Below are 19,952 nucleotides of genomic sequence, written 5' to 3' on the forward strand. Positions count from 1 at the left end.
GAAATTTCAAGCCTGCTTAACCCCTAAATATTAAGAAGGTAGACGTATGCAGAATTATATCAGGACCTTTTCTGAATGGTAATCAAACCTAGAATACGCCTGTAAGCATGGACAAACTAACAATTCAGCCGTTTTAGGCTTATAGAAGGACTTTATTGAGCCTGCAATATATACAGCCTGAGTAGAAAATTTCGCCAGAATTGGATAGTGATAGCCCTAATAAAAGTGTGGTACGTATGTGACTCACTGGATAGGTCGTGCAACGCATTGATACATCGGGATCGGTTCCATTAAAACTAATCTAATTTTAATAGAAATGATGAGTTTAACACTAATTAGGTCTTTATCAGAAAAATCAGATAAAATTTTTTTTTTCAACAGTCTTTGCATATTTTAGCCTCTTAACAGCTATGACTAACTACTACATCAAATACTAATTATTATTGATGTGAAAAAGCGACCTGTAAATATTTTTATTTTCTGCGACAGTGGGACTTGAACCTGGGACGTCGCGAACAACAGCCTATGCCTTTGCTTACTCTACAAATCTGCAATTCTTATAATCTTGGTTCCTTATAAGGCCCCTTTAGACTTCAAGGAATTTAGTACAAAGGACTATGAAGACGTCAAAGAGGTATAAAGATCTTTGTAGGTCTACGGGAGGACAGAAGATGTTTTAAGACGTAAAATAGGCTTTCGGAACAGAATAGGGCTTAACAGGTCTAGTATCACTTTTCTAGCTTTTAAGCAGACTTGAAATTTCGACTTGGGACGTTGTAGCCTTGAGTGTTCGAATACATTATTATATATTCAAGTATAAAATGTATACTTTGATTTTGCAGCATAATTTTTGTGCCCATTGCACGATAACTGGAAAAGAACAAGGTCACGGATGCTGAAGTGTAAAAATATGCGTTTTTGTTGATTCAGATAGTTATAAACTATATACAAATATTTATTTATAGATAAATTGACGTTGTTTCCTGTAAATGTAAATTACTTAAAGATTTTAAAACCTTACAGATATTAAAACATACCGAGTGGTAACAAATATTTTCCTTTTGGATACATAGTGTCTCTAGAGACTTACAAATTATTATCGCCTGCATTTTAAGTTTAGCAGCTTCCAAAATGTTTATTACATCATAAGATGCTTGCATAGTCTGATAAATTTCTATGCATTTTTTCACATTAGCTGCTTCCGGATTTGAAGTCATTAACATACTTATCAATTTGTTGAAGCTGTTCATCTCCTTTCGCTGATTTATTGAAAAGAAAAAAGTAAATTAATATTTTCTTAAATTGAAATAATCGACTTATACAAGATATACGTCAGCTATGTAGTTACAGAGGAATTTGTACGTAAGAATTCATTTATCTCAAAATTTAAAAGAAATATCAACTTTTTATAGTTACGATCCCTCAAAATACAAATAGCAAAAAGATTACAAAATATTTGCAGCAAAAAAATAATATCTCTTATAGTTTTAAAAATAAATGCATTTTTATGCTCACACTCCAATGCATCTTAGCAGAAACTTTACATACTATAGGTATAATATAATTAAAACTTACAATCCTTTTAAAATACACGTCATATAATCCTTTTATTTCACAATTCCCAACTTTTCTTCCGTTTATAGGACAGTTGGTTTCTTTCAAGAATTCACCTCCATGTATAAAATCCAAATAAACGTTTTCAGATTTTGAATCGTTGTCGCAGCATTCTTTCAATATGATAAAAATACGATCATCATAAAAAGCACATGCACAGCGGAGCCCCAATCTTCTTCCAGTTCTTTCCAACAACATACTGAATTTTAAGTTTCCTATATACAATACTTCTTCGTCATCATCAATTTTAGAGATAACCTCTGATTCCATTAGCATTGTAACACGCAATGCTTCTGCGATTTTTCTACCGTCGATGTAATTCCATTGGTTATCCTCAATGTCCTTCTCACGCCAAAAGTCTAATTTTTTTTGAGACACAAAAAATATCGGATGTTCGGGATACGTTTTATGCAAATTTATCATCGTATTCTTTACTAAACAGTCGATTATTGTTTTTGAAAAATTTATTGGAAAAAAAAATGTGAAACTGTTTGGCCATAGCCATTGGAGCGCCAGGATACTAAATTTGTCTAGATTTTGCATTTCTGAAGGAAGATCTAAGAGTTTCATCCATCTATTTGTCGTATAAATTTCGTCCATATGCTTTAAAATATACAATGTGTATCCCAAGTCCTTACGATAGAAAAGATTTCCATCTCCTCTAGGATTTTTCTGCCTGTGAACAACATATTTCAATATTTAAAAGAAAACTTTTAAGTTATATGGATTATTTACAAAAATGTGCAAACTTTGAAATAACATGCATTATCGTACAACCTAACACGTCACAGAAAACATAATTTTAAACATTTGGAATTTTCAACTCGATACATATACTAAAATACTTAGAATTTAGTTTTTAAACGAGTATGTATTAAAAGAAATATTCATTTTACAGCATACACAGTTCTCGACAATTCGTCGGCCAGTAAAATATCGCGATAGCGATGAAATTACAAAAAATTGTTTCGAACAAAATTTGTAAGATTTAAAATATTCTATTTATTGATTTTATCAGTTTTTCTATGAGAGGGGCATGCTGAATACTACATAAAGGTAACTTTAGTTTTTGAAATGCAGCCCCAGAATAATTGAGTACATATCTTATAATTTATCTCAAGCATTTTTTGAAACCTTTCATATTTTTTATTTAATAAATAATTTTCGAGATATTTTACCATTCTAAGAATTTTTTGGAACCTTTTTGTATATGGTTCATTTATTGCTCTTTACTGTAATATGTTAATCTTGTAGTCTTTTAATGAATCAAGAGACACAGTAGTGTCTCGACCGCAAGTACATTTAAAAGCAGAATAAGATCAACATATCTATACCGCCGTCGAAGCACTACTCTCTTATACAGCAAGGTTTTCAAACGAGTCTAATTAACTGATATATTTAGAATTAATTTAATACAGAATTTATCTTACCTTGCTCGACGAAGCAAAATATTAAGCATTCTCGTTCTAATGAGCTCGAAGATTAAAGGTGATACACCGTTATCAGTGACAATTAAATTGGTTAATTTATTATAAAAGTCATAGGTGAAAGGTGATAGATTCTCTTTAAAGCGAATCCCTTTATTACTAATTATTTCATTATAATAATTATCAATGAAATCTTCTAATTTCTTGAGAGATGTTAAGCTTTTCTTACACAACATTTCCCAACAAATAATTGTACCATCGCTGTCCACGTAATTCTCGTAAACTTCTTGCATCCAGGTCCACCTTTAAAAAAATATATACATTAAAATTATTCATAAGATTATTCATATTAAGAAATGTAGTTCAACAAATACATAAAATTTATTAAAATATTCTGGACTAAGTGTGATTGTGAGTTTTAACACGTTAACTGCCACGTATATTTCCAATAAAATCTCCTTCGAACCGCGATTTTCTTAACTAACTATTTTCGTTTCACATTTATAACAATTCACTAGTTTTATTACATCCTATAAAATAGCTTTTCAAATACTTACAAGGATTTTTCGCAAATAGTCAAATAAGCGTTACCCGAATATGGATGACGCGACAGAGTTAACGCATTAAACTAATATATTTACCGTTTCTTAAAAATTTACTTATTTAATCCCATTTCGCGACTGGGTAACTATACTTAAAATATTGTAAAATTTTGAAACTTACCTCTGGAAGAACTTTCGTCTCCAAACATTTTCCATGTTATTTATGTAGTACATTTTCTTGCACGTGACTGACAAATTAAATACATCAACAATCGAAATATCTTCATATTCTAATATTAAACCAATTATTTCACTGGGTAAGTCTGTTATGGACACGTTCTTTGACATTTTCAATAATTCGTTTAAATCTTTATCCTTATTCCATACAGTTCGAGGACGCGCACAATTGCTTATGAGACTGAAGAATAAAGCACAAACCTCTGGCTTACATGTAGCAGTGAAGTCAGTTTGGGACTTGGGGGCAGTTTCACTAAACGGAACTTAACCTTAGTACGGTCTTGAATGGAACCAATTGTTTTACTTTAACCTTCAATACAATTCTTAGCTGGGTCTTTGTCTTAAGTATTTTCAAAGCTAAAATTCGATCTTTGTTTGGTTTATTGAAACTAGCTTAGGTCTAAAAATCCCCCCCCCCCTCTCCCTTTGTCCGTCAAAGCTCATATAACTGTATAGTAGGGTGGCCATAAAAAAAGAAAATTTTTTCCGGTGCTTCTATTTTATTAAGAATTATGAAAAAATAGGAATCGAATTTTTTTAGATTTTTTTGAAACCGTTAAATGGTGCCGATATCGTTTTTAAAGTTAAAAATCCGATGTTCTTCCACTTTTTCGAGGTTAGATGTAAACCAAAATTCCAATAAGCTTTTAATTTGTCAAAAATTATGAAAAAAAGAGATCCTCGAATTTTTAGAATTTTTTGAAGCCGTTAAATTGTGCTAATATCGATTTTAAAATTAAAAATTTAGATTTATTGAAAACGATTTAACGAAATTATAAATTAATATTGTGCTTTGAAAAGTCCTTTAGTTAAATTACAAGAAAATGTAATAAAAAAAAACATTAATCCAGCATAATATTAATTTATAATTTTGTTAAATCGTTTTCAATAAATCTAAATTTTTAATTTTAAAAACGATATCGGCACCATTTAACGGCTTCAAAAAAATCTAAAAAAATTTGATTCCTATTTTTTTATTATTCTTAACAAAATAAAAGCACCGGAAAAAAATTTCTTTTTTTATGGCCACCCTACTGTACAGACTTGCAAGTCAAGGGTGGGGACAATTTAGAGCTTAGACCCAGACTAGTTTTACTGACTACACTCACCCTAATATGAATTCATCTAGTTATTTTAGTGACCTTGCATCTTGTATCTAATCATATAAACTGGTTAATGGAAAACTGACCTGATACTGATTTGGCGCTGACCCTCCCCCCCCCCCCCCCCCCCACCTTCTCCTATATCTGTAAATGATTTTATATAATATTTTCATTTAAAAATTTAGAAGACAAAATTGATTTGACATTAAGTGTAAATGTACATAATTTAATTCATTCAAATGCTACGGGTTGCAGTGAATCCATCATATTACATATGCTAACGAATTTCAAATGGAATGCGAAAGAGATGACCAGCGAGTAATAGACAATGAAACAAACCCCTGCGATCAATGCAAATATTGGTCATTAATTTTAGTTTATGGTTATATTTGAAAACAATTGAACAAGTAATCAAAATCCTAAACTTTATAAGGATTATATTATTTTTACAGATTATTTATTAATTATAATATTAATTGAAATATATGACTTAAAAGAAAACAAAATTTTACAGATTTTATGGTGCAAAAACATACAAAAGTAGACAGTCCCAGTTTGTCGGAAAAAGAAGGATTTAAAACAGTAGCAATTGCACTAGTAATTGTAAGGATTGGGATAGTTTCAGAAATAAAAGGGTAACATTCACATTAAATGATACTGGTAATATATCAGATGTATTGTAATATTTTTAAAGCTTATTGTATTGGTGTAGTCTGTTCAATGTGATAATAAATTTTAAATATATTATGTTTTCATTTAATGTATGTTTCAAAAATTCTCTTAATAAATTTATTATTTTGTAAGCTATAGGGTAGACTAGTGTAAGACAATGCAAAGGTGAAGAGCAAGTACTGCACTTAATAAAGATTGATCTTATAATTCAGTTAAAACAATTTTATTAATATTTTGAACTTTTATTGACAGAGTGACAGTCATAGTACAAAATATAAAAGACATTATTTTAATTGAATAAGCTTACTTTTTGCTAAGTGCAGTACTTGCTCTTATCATTTGCATTATCTTATGTTACAATAGTCTGCTCTATACCTTTAAAAAGAATGAATTTGTTAAGAACATTTTTGAGTACTTACATAACCACACTAAAATATAATTTGAGAATTATAAGGGGAAACTTATCAACGCCTCACTGCTCAATTAAACAGTATCTGGTCAACCTAAGCGTTACAAACCCGACAATTCTTGTGTTAAAATGACCGATTCATTCTTATTAATTCCTATAAATTCTTGTAGATGTTTATTAAGAACCTATCAGCCCTATCGGGTCCTATCGGACACTGAACTTTCTTGTTATATTGTTATATTCTGTGACCCTGTACTATTTTAAGATAGTACATGTTCTCTAAAAAGACATGTATGTTTTCCTCTAGAACGATGATACATATTATGGTCATATTATCAAGGCCATAATACCGCGTCATGTACGATTGGCCTACCTATCATCTGAAATACTGTATAAAGTTCGGTGATTGATGGGTCATAAAAGTAGAGTAACGATCCTGGCCCATAAGTCGTATGTTAAATAGGCCTAACCAACTTTGGCTTTCCGCGACTTCCGAATATTCAAGTTGAATTTTCGGAAGAAGTCGGATCATGAGTCTGATTGGTGGTACCAATAACCTAATCGGTTCTACCAATTAGATCGAGAGTTGTGATAAGTTGGGGGTAAAAGACCAACAGTTCGTTGCTTGCACCTTCCGAATTTTGCGACACCCGTACTCTAGTCCTGGAAGAAATCAGACGTGAATTGAAGACTCGTATCGTAGTAATAGACAAGTGTGGAAGCGACTCAGCTCTGCTCTACTCGGCTCTGTTCAACTCTGTTCTGCCCGACTCTGCTCTGCTCTGCTGTGTTCTGCCCTGCTCAACCCTGCTCCGCTTGGCTCTGCTCTATTCAGCTCTGCTCTGCTTTGCTCGGCTCGGCTCGGCTCGGCTCGGCTCGGCTCAACTCTGCTCGGCTCAGCTCTGCTCTGCTCTGCTTTGCTCTACCTCCGTCGAGGGATCAAGCCGCCTCCTTCAACTTCAGCGGAAAAGGTTAGCGGAAGTCCCAGCTCCTAGAAATCCTTTATAATACGAGTAAAATTCGGAAAAACGCGCTTAATCGCCTGGAGATTGTCAAAAATCACGAGTTACGAGTTAAACCTGCTCCCAAAATGCGTGAATTGGGAATTAGAGCCATAAATTGATAGTTGGAATCATAATCTATCGTCGAGGAAACTCTGAGATTCGCAATTAATTCGATGACCAAGTCACCTATGGATTTTCGGATATGGAATGTATATAGTTTTATATGTAACTTACGTTAAGTTCTTTTATCGATTACCGTGTATTCAATGCAGTACTAAATTCTTGTCGTTTCCGAAACTTTGGATATGCGCTTAGATTATAGTCGAGGGATCGAATTCGGTTGTAAAGAGTGATCGGGATATTCATTCAGGTTCGAATTTCAGTTCCGTTTAGTATAGTTCGTCGCGTTTAACCAGGGGTGCATCCCGAGGTCGAATTCTCCCCGAAAGGAGCTACCTCGTTCGATCACCTCGTGGGAGTACAGTTTTCTCGTTGGAAGGAACCCCGGAAGTGAATTCTCCCCGAAAGGAGCTACTCCGTTCGGTTCTCTTCGAGAAGGTATCGTTTCGTTTTGATGAAAGGTCGCAGGAGAAACACCTGCCTTGGGAAGGCCTTTCTTTGATTAGTTAGTAGTTTTAGTAGAGAAATTCGTTGGATTGATCCCGAGCGCTCCGAAACCCGTCTTCCATGCCATTCATCATTATAGTTTTACAGTATACGAATAACGATCTGTGTGCTATGAGATCTGGCATATATAGCGTTGTCTTTATGGAAATATAGAGAATCTATTATCGAATATAGTATGTAGTGATTTGACCCGAACTGCCAAATCCTTCCGCATTTTACGTTTCAGGGACTCACCCACTCTCCGCTTACGCAATCCTAACCCTATACTCACTGAGCTAGTTGGCATTATAGGTTGACGATTACCATATTTTGCGATCACTACAGTACAGTGGTTCTTTAGGGAACCTGACGCCCAACTTATGTTTTAGATTTTGGTCGAGTTATAGTTTACGAAGATCGAAGGGTCAGCCAACATTTTTGTAGTGTAGCAATTCTTATAAATAGAAATAATTGGAATGAATAGGCAACAGAATATTTTAGTAAATCTTATTGGATGTTATAAGGATTGAATGGAATATATTTATTAGTTTGTATAAGAATTTATAAGAGATTATAAATTCTTATAAAAAGAGTAGAATTTTCGTTACAAAAACCCCATTAAATCCAATAAGTTTTTGTATAAGTTTCTATTATTACTGTGCAAATGAAACTGTTCATGGTATTGAGTTTGATTTTGTGCCTGAGACAAATGTGCCTTTAATAGCTGATATGTCCTCAAATATTCTAACAAAACCATTGGATGTTTCAAAGATTGGTTTAATATTTGCTGGGGCACAGAAAAATATCGGTCCAGCTGGTATTACTTTAGTGATCGTGCGTAAAAACTTGTTAGGAAATCCAATGCCCATTTGTCCAACTGTTTTAGATTTTACTGTTTTGGCGAAGGATAATTCTTTGCACAATACTCCACCAACATTTCAAATATACGTCGCTGGGCTAATTTTTAAGTGGATTAAAGAAAATGGTGGCGTTGAAGAAATGGAAAAGCGTGCTATAGATAAGAGTCGAATGATCTATGACGTAATCGATCAGTCAGATGGATTTTATATATGCCCAGTTGAGGTGAAATCCCGAAGCAAAATGAATATACCGTTCCGGATAGAAAACAATGATAAAGTGTTGGAAAGAGAATTTCTCCTTAGTGCTACAAAACGTGGAATGCTGCAACTTAAGGGTCATAGATCCGTTGGCGGAATCCGTGCATCGTTATATAATGCCATTTTAAAAGAAGACGTAAAGGAATTAGCAAATTATATGAAATTATTTTTAAGTCTGCACATTAAAAATAAATAGAAACAATGGATAAAAATTTTTGAACATTTTTAATATTTATTTATTTTTTTATTAAAACTTGCGATATTCACCTGCTGTTAATTGTTTACCAAAATTAAATATTTGGCTTTATATGTAATTTATTACAAAATTGTTAATTGAGTATTTTATGATTAAACATATAAACTAGAAATCAGTGGTCAATACATTTTTTTTTATTTAACCTGGTATTATTCTAAATAATCCATGCACCCTTTTGCCTTTTGTATTTGTCATAGCCGGAAGTATGGAAAGTACTACGCAATGTCGAACAAAATGTAATCGAAATTACAGCTACGAAAACTTCTTAATTAATATTATTTAAAATGAAAAAAATAAAATTATAATTACGTACCATTTTTATGTAATTGTATTAAATTACATATAATTTAATTATGATCGCAATTTTATTCTCGCATTGTCAAATTATAATAATTAATAGGTATTGTAATAATTGAAATAGTAAATTACAATTTTTTCATTACTAATATTGCAGTATCAAAAGAAACCGAAGTATCTCGATGGTAGAAATATAAAAATTATAAAATACAGTCAAGACTACCAGTCTTGACCTATCTAGGCTGTCTAACATACTGGTACAGCAATTTTGAGTGCCATAACCTCGAAAAAATCTTTAATATATTTTATCTAATTATAAATTGTTATGATTTAACAGTAATTTAATTATTTGAATAAATTTTATTTCTGCTTTCTAATCGATCGTGAATATTAAAATCGGTTCACATATTCTTGTGGTTCACTTATATCATGCCCTCCTACCAAACACAAATGCCGGCTTATAAAGGACATATATTGGCCCAGCAATTCTAATATTGAGCCAATATTGCCCAATATTCGTTCTTTATGAATTCAAAAATTTATGTTTGCTGGGCTGTTTAACAATTTTCTCCAGTTCTCCACTGTTATCGTATTATCAATCTCTAGAATTCTCTAGAAATGGAATGGAAATTTCTCGTAGAGCCGTCTCCCCAATCTCTTTACTTTCAGTGCCGCCAATCTTATATAACAAATTTACTGCTAACAGGTGGTGAACTGCGGTGAACTGTCATCCCAATTTAAAGTGAGAGAACATATTTTTCTTTATTCAACTAATTACACCATGTACTGCGAAAAAGAACAAACCCTTTGTACAGTAATGACAGTCATGACAGTAGATACTGAAGTTGTGTTTTGTCATTTTCCGAGAAAAGCATTGGTCATCTTCCTGAATCATGTCAACATGTAAATTCCAGAGAAAGCAGTTTGCTTTTCTGTTATCTCAACAAATAGTGTCGCAAATAACCTGACAAAAAAAATGTGTCCGAATTTTTACATGCTCAAAAATATTGCACTTAAAGAGGTTTGTTAGGTTATAGGAAGAGCCATATCTGTCAAAATTTCATTGAAAAAAATGGAAAAGCATATGTATATGTGGAAAGGCTTAGATAAATTATCCTTTACTTTTGGAGACCAGCCAAATGGAATCATCTGTAAAATGACTACAGTGAAGGACCATATTTTTATAGTTACAACATCTAAAAATTTGTATCACGGGGAAGTGATCCTTCAGGAAAACATTTCCCCAATGGTTACTTTTAAGAGGGTTCAATTCGATGTGATTGATATGGCTTCAAATTCTGATTATCTATTTATTGTAAATACTCAAGGACATGTTTTGAAAGTAAATCCTCAGAATTTAAGCATTGTCGATACAATAATTCTTAAGGAAGAAGCTAGATGCTGCAGCCATGGATATTGGCAGGAAAATGATTTAGTTAAAGTAAAATCCATTGCAGTTAATGATATTTCTACATTGTTTGTAACTGATAATGGACAATTATGGGCCTGTGGAAATCAACCTCAAATTGAAATAAATAACACAGAACCTAAGAGAGTTCATTTTTTTGAAGGGAGGATAGTTTCTGAGATAGCATGTGGATCTAATTTTAATGTAGCAATAGTAAGAAAAATGGTTAAAGTTTTAAAGGATGATACAGATAGTGACAATGAATTAGAAGAAGAAGTTTTTGTTAATTCGTGTCCACAATGTCTGAACAATATCACCTTATGCTCTACCAATTCCATTAGTGCATCTTCTACAGCCAGCAAAGAGCATGACATTCCATCTCCTATAGAGAATAGTAAGATATTACAAACTTCAGACATCATAGAAAATTGTGACGAATCTTTGGACACTATTTTAGACTCTGAGAAAACAGAAAAAAAGAATGGTATTTTTATAAATACAGAAGCTGCAAAACAATTTTTAACTAGACAATTATCTTGGGTCTCTTCTTATGGCAATGTGAAAGAGGATATTCCGTTAGAAAATGTGGACAGGCCTGCTACTCTTATAAAACAAAATGTTTCTAATATGGCTAATTTGGTGTATGAAGGGGTGAAAAATGTTGGGGGCAAAGTAGTTACCCTATCTCGGCATATGAGTGGAAGCTCAGATATTAATGAAAATAAAGATAATAGCAATGGCCCAGTTATAGAGCAAGAAAGTGAAACTAAATTGACTAACACAAGTCTGGCATTAAGTTTAAGATATGAAGAATTTCCATGGTCTTCCAGTACAGAGTCTTCTGAGCACGAATTATCCCAGCAAGGATTAAGTGAAAGAATAAAAATCTTAACAAGAACTGGTTCCAACATACTATCAACTGAGCTTTGGACATGGGGGGACATACAATTTGGGCAATTGGGAACTGGAGATAAGATAAAAAGGAAAAAGCCATTTTTAGTAACAAAGCTAAACAATACTGGGATATGTAAAATTGCTTGTGGAATGTCTCACGCACTTGTCTTGACTCTAGATGGTAGGGTTTTTGCTTGGGGAAAAAATGATCAAAAGCAAGTAACATTAAATTCGGAAGAGGATCAAAGCTCACCAAAACTGTTTACTACAGAACTAACTATAAAAGAGAGAGCAAGAGATTTAGCAGCAGGCTCCGCTCATAGTTTAATAATGATGCACCATGGATTATATTTTTTAGGAAAATCTAAGTAAGTTAAAAAAATAGAGAGAAATAAAGTTATAATTTTAAATCAAGAAAGTTTTGAACAAAACATTAGTAAAAATATATCTCAGATTTCCATCTTCTTTTCAAGTATTTTTATTTTAATTTCAGTAAAGTTGGAGACATGTTTCAATTGGATATACAAACCAATGAAGACTGCAGCCCCAGACGAATTCTCAGTTCAGGAGAATATAGCTGCTGTCCCTTGATTAATCAGCCTGAAATAAATTTATCAGAAGATTTAATAAACAATCAAATGTTTTTAGAAGAAATGCTAGTCATATATCAAAACCTAATCAAGTCACTACAGAAGAAAACTGGAGATACTGAGGAATCAAATATTTATGATTCTTTATGCAAATATTTTACAGAGTTACTAAGCTTCACTGTGTTGAGTGTTCAGAGTTTATGGGATTATTTCAATCATATTGGCGAAGCATATGAAGTGATAATAGTTGCCAATGTTGAAGAATTCATAACAATCTACAAACACTATTTAAATGCAATATGTGATATTAAATCTTTGGGGGGCTTTACGTACATAGCAAAAATTATTGAAGTCCCACCAGTAGTAGTAAATTTATTTGTAAATATATTGAAAGCCAATGAATCAAAGAAAGTTAGCAATAATGAAATAATTATTAATGTCGCTCTACATCATCCCCTTATTAAATTAAGTACATACAAAAGTACCATACAAAATTTATTAAAAAATAATGGTAATAGAATGGGAATAGAAAGATTAAGAGAAGCTTTAAAAAAATGGGGTCAGATGTCTGACGAGCATGAAAAAAGACAAAAAGAGGCAGAAGTAACAAAAGCTTTTTGGGAGAGTGCTGGAAAATTAATTGAACCATTGAGATCTCCTGAAAGAAGATTAATTAGAGAATCTCGGACAAATCCACTATCAGTCTTGAATTCCGGAATATTTTATTCCCATTGGTTCATTCTGCTAACAGATGTTTTCATCCATGTTACAGGAGCCTCATATACAGTTCATCCTCTTCAAACATTATGGGTTGAACCGTTGTCAGATCCAGAAACTGTACAGAATGGGATTTCCATCATTGCACCTGAGGAAAATTTTATATTACATACTCCGACGCCAACAGAGAGAAATGAGTGGCTACATTCTTTACAGAATGCAATAAACAGCAGCTTGCAAAGGGTGAATGGTCACGTATCAAAGCTCATCCGCACTAGCTCATACACTTTCATCAAACACAGCGTTTTTAAGGATGCAAAGTACACTGGTCGATGGTCTCTTGGGAAACCTGAAGGATTTGGTAAACTGGAGTGGTCAGATGGACGAGTCTATCATGGACAATTCCGCAAAGGTGTCATTTGTGGAACGGGAAAAATGGATATGCCTGGACAAGGAGTTTACGAAGGTCAATGGAAGGACGGTCAGCAAAACGGATATGGAACTATGAAATATGCCAATGGAGACTTCTATGAAGGATCCTTTAAGGATGGATTACCACATGGACATGGTATAAAGAAAGAAGGCCGCTTTACAGCATCCGTTGCTTCTGTTTATATTGGAGAATGGTCAGCAGGAATGAAACAAGGCTATGGAATTATGGATGATATTATGACTGGTGAAAAATATCTTGGTTCCTGGAGCAATGGTATGAAACATGGATGTGGATTAATTGTTACCTTAGATGGTATTTATTATGAAGGAGTGTTTGTGCAAGATGTTCTTATGGTAAATTATTATTCCTTATCTTCAATTATTAATTTATATTCTTTATAATATACATGATTTCTCTATTTTAAACGTCAAATATCTGGATTACCTAGAGACTACAAAATAAGTTAGAGAAAAAGATCTTTACAAAATTTCTATTCTTTACCTTAGAGATAAACGCGCGCGTATAATGTAGTGAAATATATTCTTTTATTCACATGTGTGGAAGAACTTTTTTTAAAATGTTATCATATAGAACAATGGAAATACTAGTTCATGCATTAAAGACAATAATCTCAGTTAGAAATTGTTATACTAACACTGATAACTGCATCATATTTATAATTCAATTGTTAAATATTTTTCTTCAAATATCGGTTAAGGGGATGCATTGCGCGTCGAGAAAATACTTCCAAAAAATCTTCTACAATTTTAAAAATTTGAATATATTCATAGGGACCAAATAGGCTCGTATTAATCTGCTTAATTAAGGTAAAAGCTTATTTTTTGGATTAAAAAAAAAATTTTTTTTAAATCGGATATTAATAATAATATTTTATTTCCCATCAATAATTTCGAAAAGGGGAGCCTTTACGACGCTGCGTCAAATTTCAACAAGTAATTTAAGACCAACAAGAAGCAAATATTCCCATAAATGTAGAAGATTTTTTGGAAATACTATTGTAGCGCAACAAGGAAAAATTGGCAAATTTGCCATTTTTGCGCTACAATAGTATTTCCAAAAAATCTTCTACATTTATGAGAATATTTGCTTCTTCTTGGTCTCAAATTACTCGTTGAAATTTGACGCAGCGTCATAAAGGCTCCCATTTTCGAAATTATTGATAGTAAATAAAATATAATTATTAATATCCGATTTTTTTTTGTAATCCAAAAAATAAGCCTTTAGTCAATTAAGCAGATCAATACGAGCCAATTTGGTTCCTATGAAAATATTCAATTTTTTTAAATTATGGAAGATAATGTGGAAGTACTTTTTTGCTGATCCGTGCATCCCCTTAATCTTATGAAAAACTCGAATGGTCGGTACGCGACGTCTAAAAAAATCGTACAAGTTCTACGTTGCGAGAAAATCATTTTAAAGATAAAAGTAAAAAGTTAGACTAATGGGATGTAAAATAAAAAAAATGAAACGGCTTATTATACATATTTTTATGTAATAATTTAATTTAGTCTTGAATTCATATAGTAAGTAACAGTGGAAAACAGCTAATTTAAAAATATTTAAAAAATCTTAATATGACAATATCAGTTATAAGTTTAATGATAAAAACTGTTTAAAATAATTACACATTTTGTGAACTCATACAATCTGTTCTAGAAAGTACGCATTATTCTCTTTAGATATAATTAGAGAAATCACATTTTGTTTCTTTTTTGCGGTTATCTTCAAAATAGAACGAAAATCAACAAATTTCTAAACGACTTTTTGTCGTAGCTTCTCAATCTCATGAACGTTCCAAATGATTTAACTTTTAAAATTGGAGTACAATCGATACGAATATATGTAACTTTTGTGGTTTTTGTTTTTTGTTAAATTTTAGGGTCATGGAATAATGATTTTCGAGGATGGTACACATTATGAGGGTGAATTCAAATCTGCTGGAACCTTTAACGGTAAAGGTATTCTTACGTTTAGAAGTGGAGACAGACTAGAAGGAAATATGAATGGCAGTTGGAACGAGGGAGTGAAAGTAATAGCGACATTGCATATAAATAAGGTTAGCGGTACACAAGGAACCTCTAAACCAATATCTTTTGGAAAACTTTGTGTTGCCCCTGATCAAAAATGGAAAGCTATTTTTAGACAGTGCTATCAACAGCTTGGAGTTTCTGAATCATTTGCAAAAGGTGGAAATGGAAAATCTTGTGACACTCAAAAAGCTTGGCAAAATGTAGCTACAATATTAACGAAATCTCATCAGAGATCATTACAACGAAAAAAGTTATCTTTAAACGCCTCAAACAGTAAGAATAAAGATGAAAATATTGATCAACTGGATAAGATTCCTTGTATAGGAAAAGAAAAGCTTACCGTAAGTTCTTATGGTGTAATTAGTAAGTATCTAGTTAAAGCTTTTGAGAGCTCTTGTCATCCTCTTGGAGCTCTCTTGACTGAAGTTACTACAGTGTATACAGCAACTTATGGTGGAGTGAGAGTACATCCTTTATTGTTAAGTCACGCCGTCTTAGAATTGCACAGCATTACAACGAGAATCTATGAAATTATTACAATATTTTTCCCAGTATTACCTCCAGCAGGCAAAGAACATATTTTAGAATCTAACGGTGACGAGGAAGGGTTCGTATTTGATTAATATTATTTACAATTAAATATTGCAATTCTTTATGTGTAGTGTGTCTGATACTCTGACTCCTATAATAGAAAATTATATCGGTTAATGAATAAATTATTTTTAGGCAAGTTGTAAATGCTGAAGCAATTCTTTATCCAATTTTACTGCCCAGAGTCCATTCAGCTCTTTTTGTACTTTATGCTTTGCATAATAAAAAAGAGGATGATGCCTATTGGGAAAGGCTGATTAAATGGAATAAACAACCTGATATAACATTGATGGCTTTCTTAGAAGTTGATCAGTGAGTTTAATAGTTAAGTTTATCTCCCTATTAACGGGAATCCGTATATCGTCATTACAGAGCAAAAACTATTTCGCATGCAGTATCCTCATTTGTTGATGAATTTGCATTTTTTTGGACTTTTTAGAAGTGTAAGAACATTGTCTAGAGAAGTATGTTGGGCGATTTTCAATTTATTTGTTGTTTCAATAATATTAATATATTTATTTAAATAATTTTTTCTTTTTTCATTTTTTGTTAATTTTCCCACTGTACTTCAGTAGATAATCTTCTGGCATTTCAAAAAACATGAAATAGCATTACAATCCGTCAACAAATGAGGACGCTGCATTTCGAAATGGTTTTTGACTTATAATGTCGGTATACGGATTACCGTTAAGAAACAACAATTTCATATTTATAGCATTTTTGTTATTAGGAAGTTTTGGAGGAATACCAACATAATAGAGCTTTCAGAAAATTCATTATCATATCAAAATGAATCACATTTTAGTGAAGCAATAGAGACGTTACAACAACTGAAAACTACATTTTCACCTTTAGAAAAATTACAAGTTGTCAAAAATACATTTGAAAAAATGACTCAAGTAAATATATTTATGAAAAAGCTTCATATTTTTAATTATTATTTTGCTATAGAAATTTTTTTGTAGGCAGTACAAAAACAACTAGGTCCTAATTATTTGTGGACAATGGATGAATTATTTCCAGTGTTTAGTTTTATAGTAGTCAGGGCAAGTGTGCTTCAGTTAGGAAGTGAAATTCATTTCATTGAAGATTTCATGAAGTCTAATCTCCAGAATGGAGAATTGGGAATTATGTTTACTACTCTTAAGGTAAAGTATAATAACAAAAATTAACAAATGTTCAAGAAGGTATCGTTAAGAAAATGTAAACAATATTTGCAGGCATGCTACTACCAAATTCTACAGGAAAAAATGAACATGGGCGATTGAAGAGCTATTTAAAATTTTATAGGTATTTAGATATTTAAATGAATATAATTAAAAGCATACTTGATGAATATATAAAAAATTGTCTTGTTAAAAGTCAGTCGCGGAATTTAAATTTAAAAACATTCAATACTCAATATTTTTTAAACTAGTGAAAAATAGGTAAAAAGTTTACTTTATTGTAAATTGGAAAATAATTGTAATATACTATAGCTAATTTAAGCATATCAATTAAACAAAATATTTTTCATGTCTATACATACACAAATGTCGTGGTCAGGCTGGAAACTCTTGACTGAAATGTCGTTTCTGAATAAAAAGTTTTTTTTTTGAATGGAGAAAATTCTACCAGGACATTCGGGGATGACTAATTACGCCCTCCAAGCCAGTTCTAAGTCACAGACCTACGAGCTAACTCAACAAATACTCCACTTTTCGAATATTGTTGGACTTACTGCATTGCTTGGCAATGACATAAATCGAGCCGAGACTCGTCAGTTTAAGCCAATAAAAGGAGATCCCGTCGATATCTTTCTTAACGCTGATGCATTGCCTAAATGTAATAACCAATCTTCATCATGGCGATTATCAGCCAGAAAACTATTCACGGTCTTTCAAGCAGTGCCTTACCTTCTATAAACATCATTGTCATTTTACCGATATCTCATATTCCAATTTAGACAAAGCAGGGAAAATTAGTGCCATGCTTCTCAGTCACTATGACCGGGGTAAAGTAACGTGCGAACGAAGGAAAAGAGCTGGTCAAACAACACTGGATTTATACATATAACAATGTGACGCGTCAAAAGTTGTTGTGTTAATATATATCGGTATGGTACAATACCCCATATTCGTATATATACAAGAATAAAATAACGACTTTTGACGTGTTGCGTCACGTTGCATCGTTATGTGTATATCTATCTAGCCGCCTGTAAACGTCCATACACTACTGGTAAATAATGAAAAGTTAAATCTGAGTGGAGAGACGGATAATATAAGATGGAAAGGTGCTGCCGATATCTAACTTTATATAGGACACTCATGATACAAGGTTAGGCAGAATTCCCTACGCCGTATAAAGGTCCAAATTTTCAGGTCACTGCACGTAGGGTCACAGGGGGACAGTAAGTTTTAATTGCTACTGAAGAGTGTTTTGAAGAACGTATGTTTGTCCCCGGTATGTCCAACTAATAATCCTGTTCAGCATGAGTGTCCGCTCTTTTGTGTAATACGTTGATCACAAGAATCACCAAGCTATTCAACAGATCATGACCACTGTTGAGTAGAATACCCTTTTAATTTTTGTTCTTATAATCTTTATTTAAAAATTATTATTGGTAGACATTTCTGAAATCCTAGTCTTCTTATTGGCAAAATTCAGTAGGGTTGTTCGGTGGGTGGGATGAATCGGGCCATTCTAAACAAAACATGCAAACCCCGATTTTCCTTTTATTAAAGTCTTGTATTGATTGATATTTATTATCAAGCTCATCAGATTTCTAAAACCCTCCTAACAACAGACATGACTACAAATATCCAGTTTTGTAGCAAACGTTTTATAAAAGTTAATTTAAAGTCAACAATTGACTATAAAGTGGAACATTTATAGTCCTGTGTCTTGTTAGGGAAGTCCATAGGAATAAAATCGAGGTTTATTCATTTTGTTTGGCACAGCTAAGCCGATTCATTAGTCACGTAATCGAAAAAATTAATCCTACATATCAAACTACTCTACTGCACTCTGCCAATAAGAAGATAGGGGTTTCACAAACTTCGACCACTAATAGTTTTTTAGTAAAATATATAGGAATAGTATACTTATTGTATTAACATGGAAGGAAGTTGACAATTGCTTACATATGTGAAACTGAATAGCCCAAACCAAGCGAGGGATACGTTTCATACGAATGCAATTATCAACTATTTTATCCTATGTAATACATAATACTTTTTACTACATATATACAATACAGAAAGTGGCTTCCACCACAATTAATTATCAAAGCAAAAAGTGTTTTTTAGTCAGTCTTGTAGTTGCACATGCGTGTCTAGTTTTCTTTAATCTCTTCCCAAGGAAGCAGGAGATTTTTCTTCCAAGAAAGGAAAGTGAAGCAAAATTCGAGTGCATATATGCAACTGAAACGACATAAAGGCAGCCATTAATTTCTGTCCTGGTAAAGAAAACTGGAAAGAGTGACTTTCCGCGCACGTGTGATAAGAATAATTTTTGTATTAGTTTTTACTCAGAATTGACCTTTCTGTCAAGGATTTCCGGCTTGACCGTGGCTTTTGATATACCCCGTATAAAATTATTGCTATTGTTAATATTTATAAATGTATATAACTTTAAATAGAAACTTTATTTGTTTATATCTGCAGTGTTTAATCAGTGTAATATATATGTAAAAGAATATTTACAAAGTGCACATTTAAAACAATATTATCAATGTTAAAGAAAGTGTACCTGATGGAACTTTTTCATTTAAATATTGCAATAAGCTGAAATGTGCAATAAGAATTGTAAGTAAAGGAAAAGGTTTAAAATAATAAACGAAGTTTATTTCCTTTTGTTTAACGTAATTTATTATCCCACAAAAAACAATCTTCGCTTATAAAAAAAATGACGTCGAGTACATAAATCGTTTAGCGTAATTAACATGGTAAAATAAAATATTCCCATTAAAAAAAAAAAGTGAAATCCAAATGTTAGGCAAG

General features: G+C 32.4%; 1 protein-coding gene and 1 pseudogene across 1 annotated transcript; both read left to right on the forward strand.

Moving 5' to 3' along the window:
* Window positions 1-5,442: 5,442 nt before the first annotated feature.
* On the forward strand, window positions 5,443-9,923 carry LOC136779513 (phosphoserine aminotransferase pseudogene; annotated as a pseudogene).
* Window positions 9,924-10,048: 125 nt separating this feature from the next.
* Window positions 10,049-19,876, forward strand: Als2 (Amyotrophic lateral sclerosis 2). The gene is made up of 7 exons (XM_066737471.1): window positions 10,049-11,955; window positions 12,081-13,680; window positions 15,228-15,985; window positions 16,105-16,281; window positions 16,700-16,868; window positions 16,935-17,117; window positions 17,190-19,876. Exons 1-7 carry the CDS (start codon window positions 10,358-10,360, stop codon window positions 17,235-17,237), a joined length of 4,533 nt encoding a protein of 1,510 aa, XP_066593568.1. The 5' UTR covers window positions 10,049-10,357; the 3' UTR covers window positions 17,238-19,876.
* Window positions 19,877-19,952: the final 76 nt, after the last annotated feature.

This window comes from Prorops nasuta, unplaced genomic scaffold (assembly GCF_024137725.1).
Source record: "Prorops nasuta isolate Cenicafe-Biocafe unplaced genomic scaffold, Cenicafe_Pnas_1.2 PNAS00017, whole genome shotgun sequence".
Taxonomy (NCBI): domain Eukaryota; kingdom Metazoa; phylum Arthropoda; class Insecta; order Hymenoptera; family Bethylidae; genus Prorops; species Prorops nasuta.

What these genes read in the sequence shown, in the direction of transcription:
- Als2 (XM_066737471.1), top strand. Translation starts at nt 10,358, where the DNA reads ATGGAAAAGCATATGTATATGTGGAAAGGCTTAGATAAATTATCCTTT. An exon ending in GCTTTCTTAGAAGTTGATCA is followed by an intron (nt 16,282 to 16,699) that starts GTGAGTTTAATA and finishes TTTTGTTATTAG; the next exon opens with GAAGTTTTGGAGGAATACCA. An exon ending in CATTTGAAAAAATGACTCAA is followed by an intron (nt 16,869 to 16,934) that starts GTAAATATATTT and finishes ATTTTTTTGTAG; the next exon opens with GCAGTACAAAAACAACTAGG.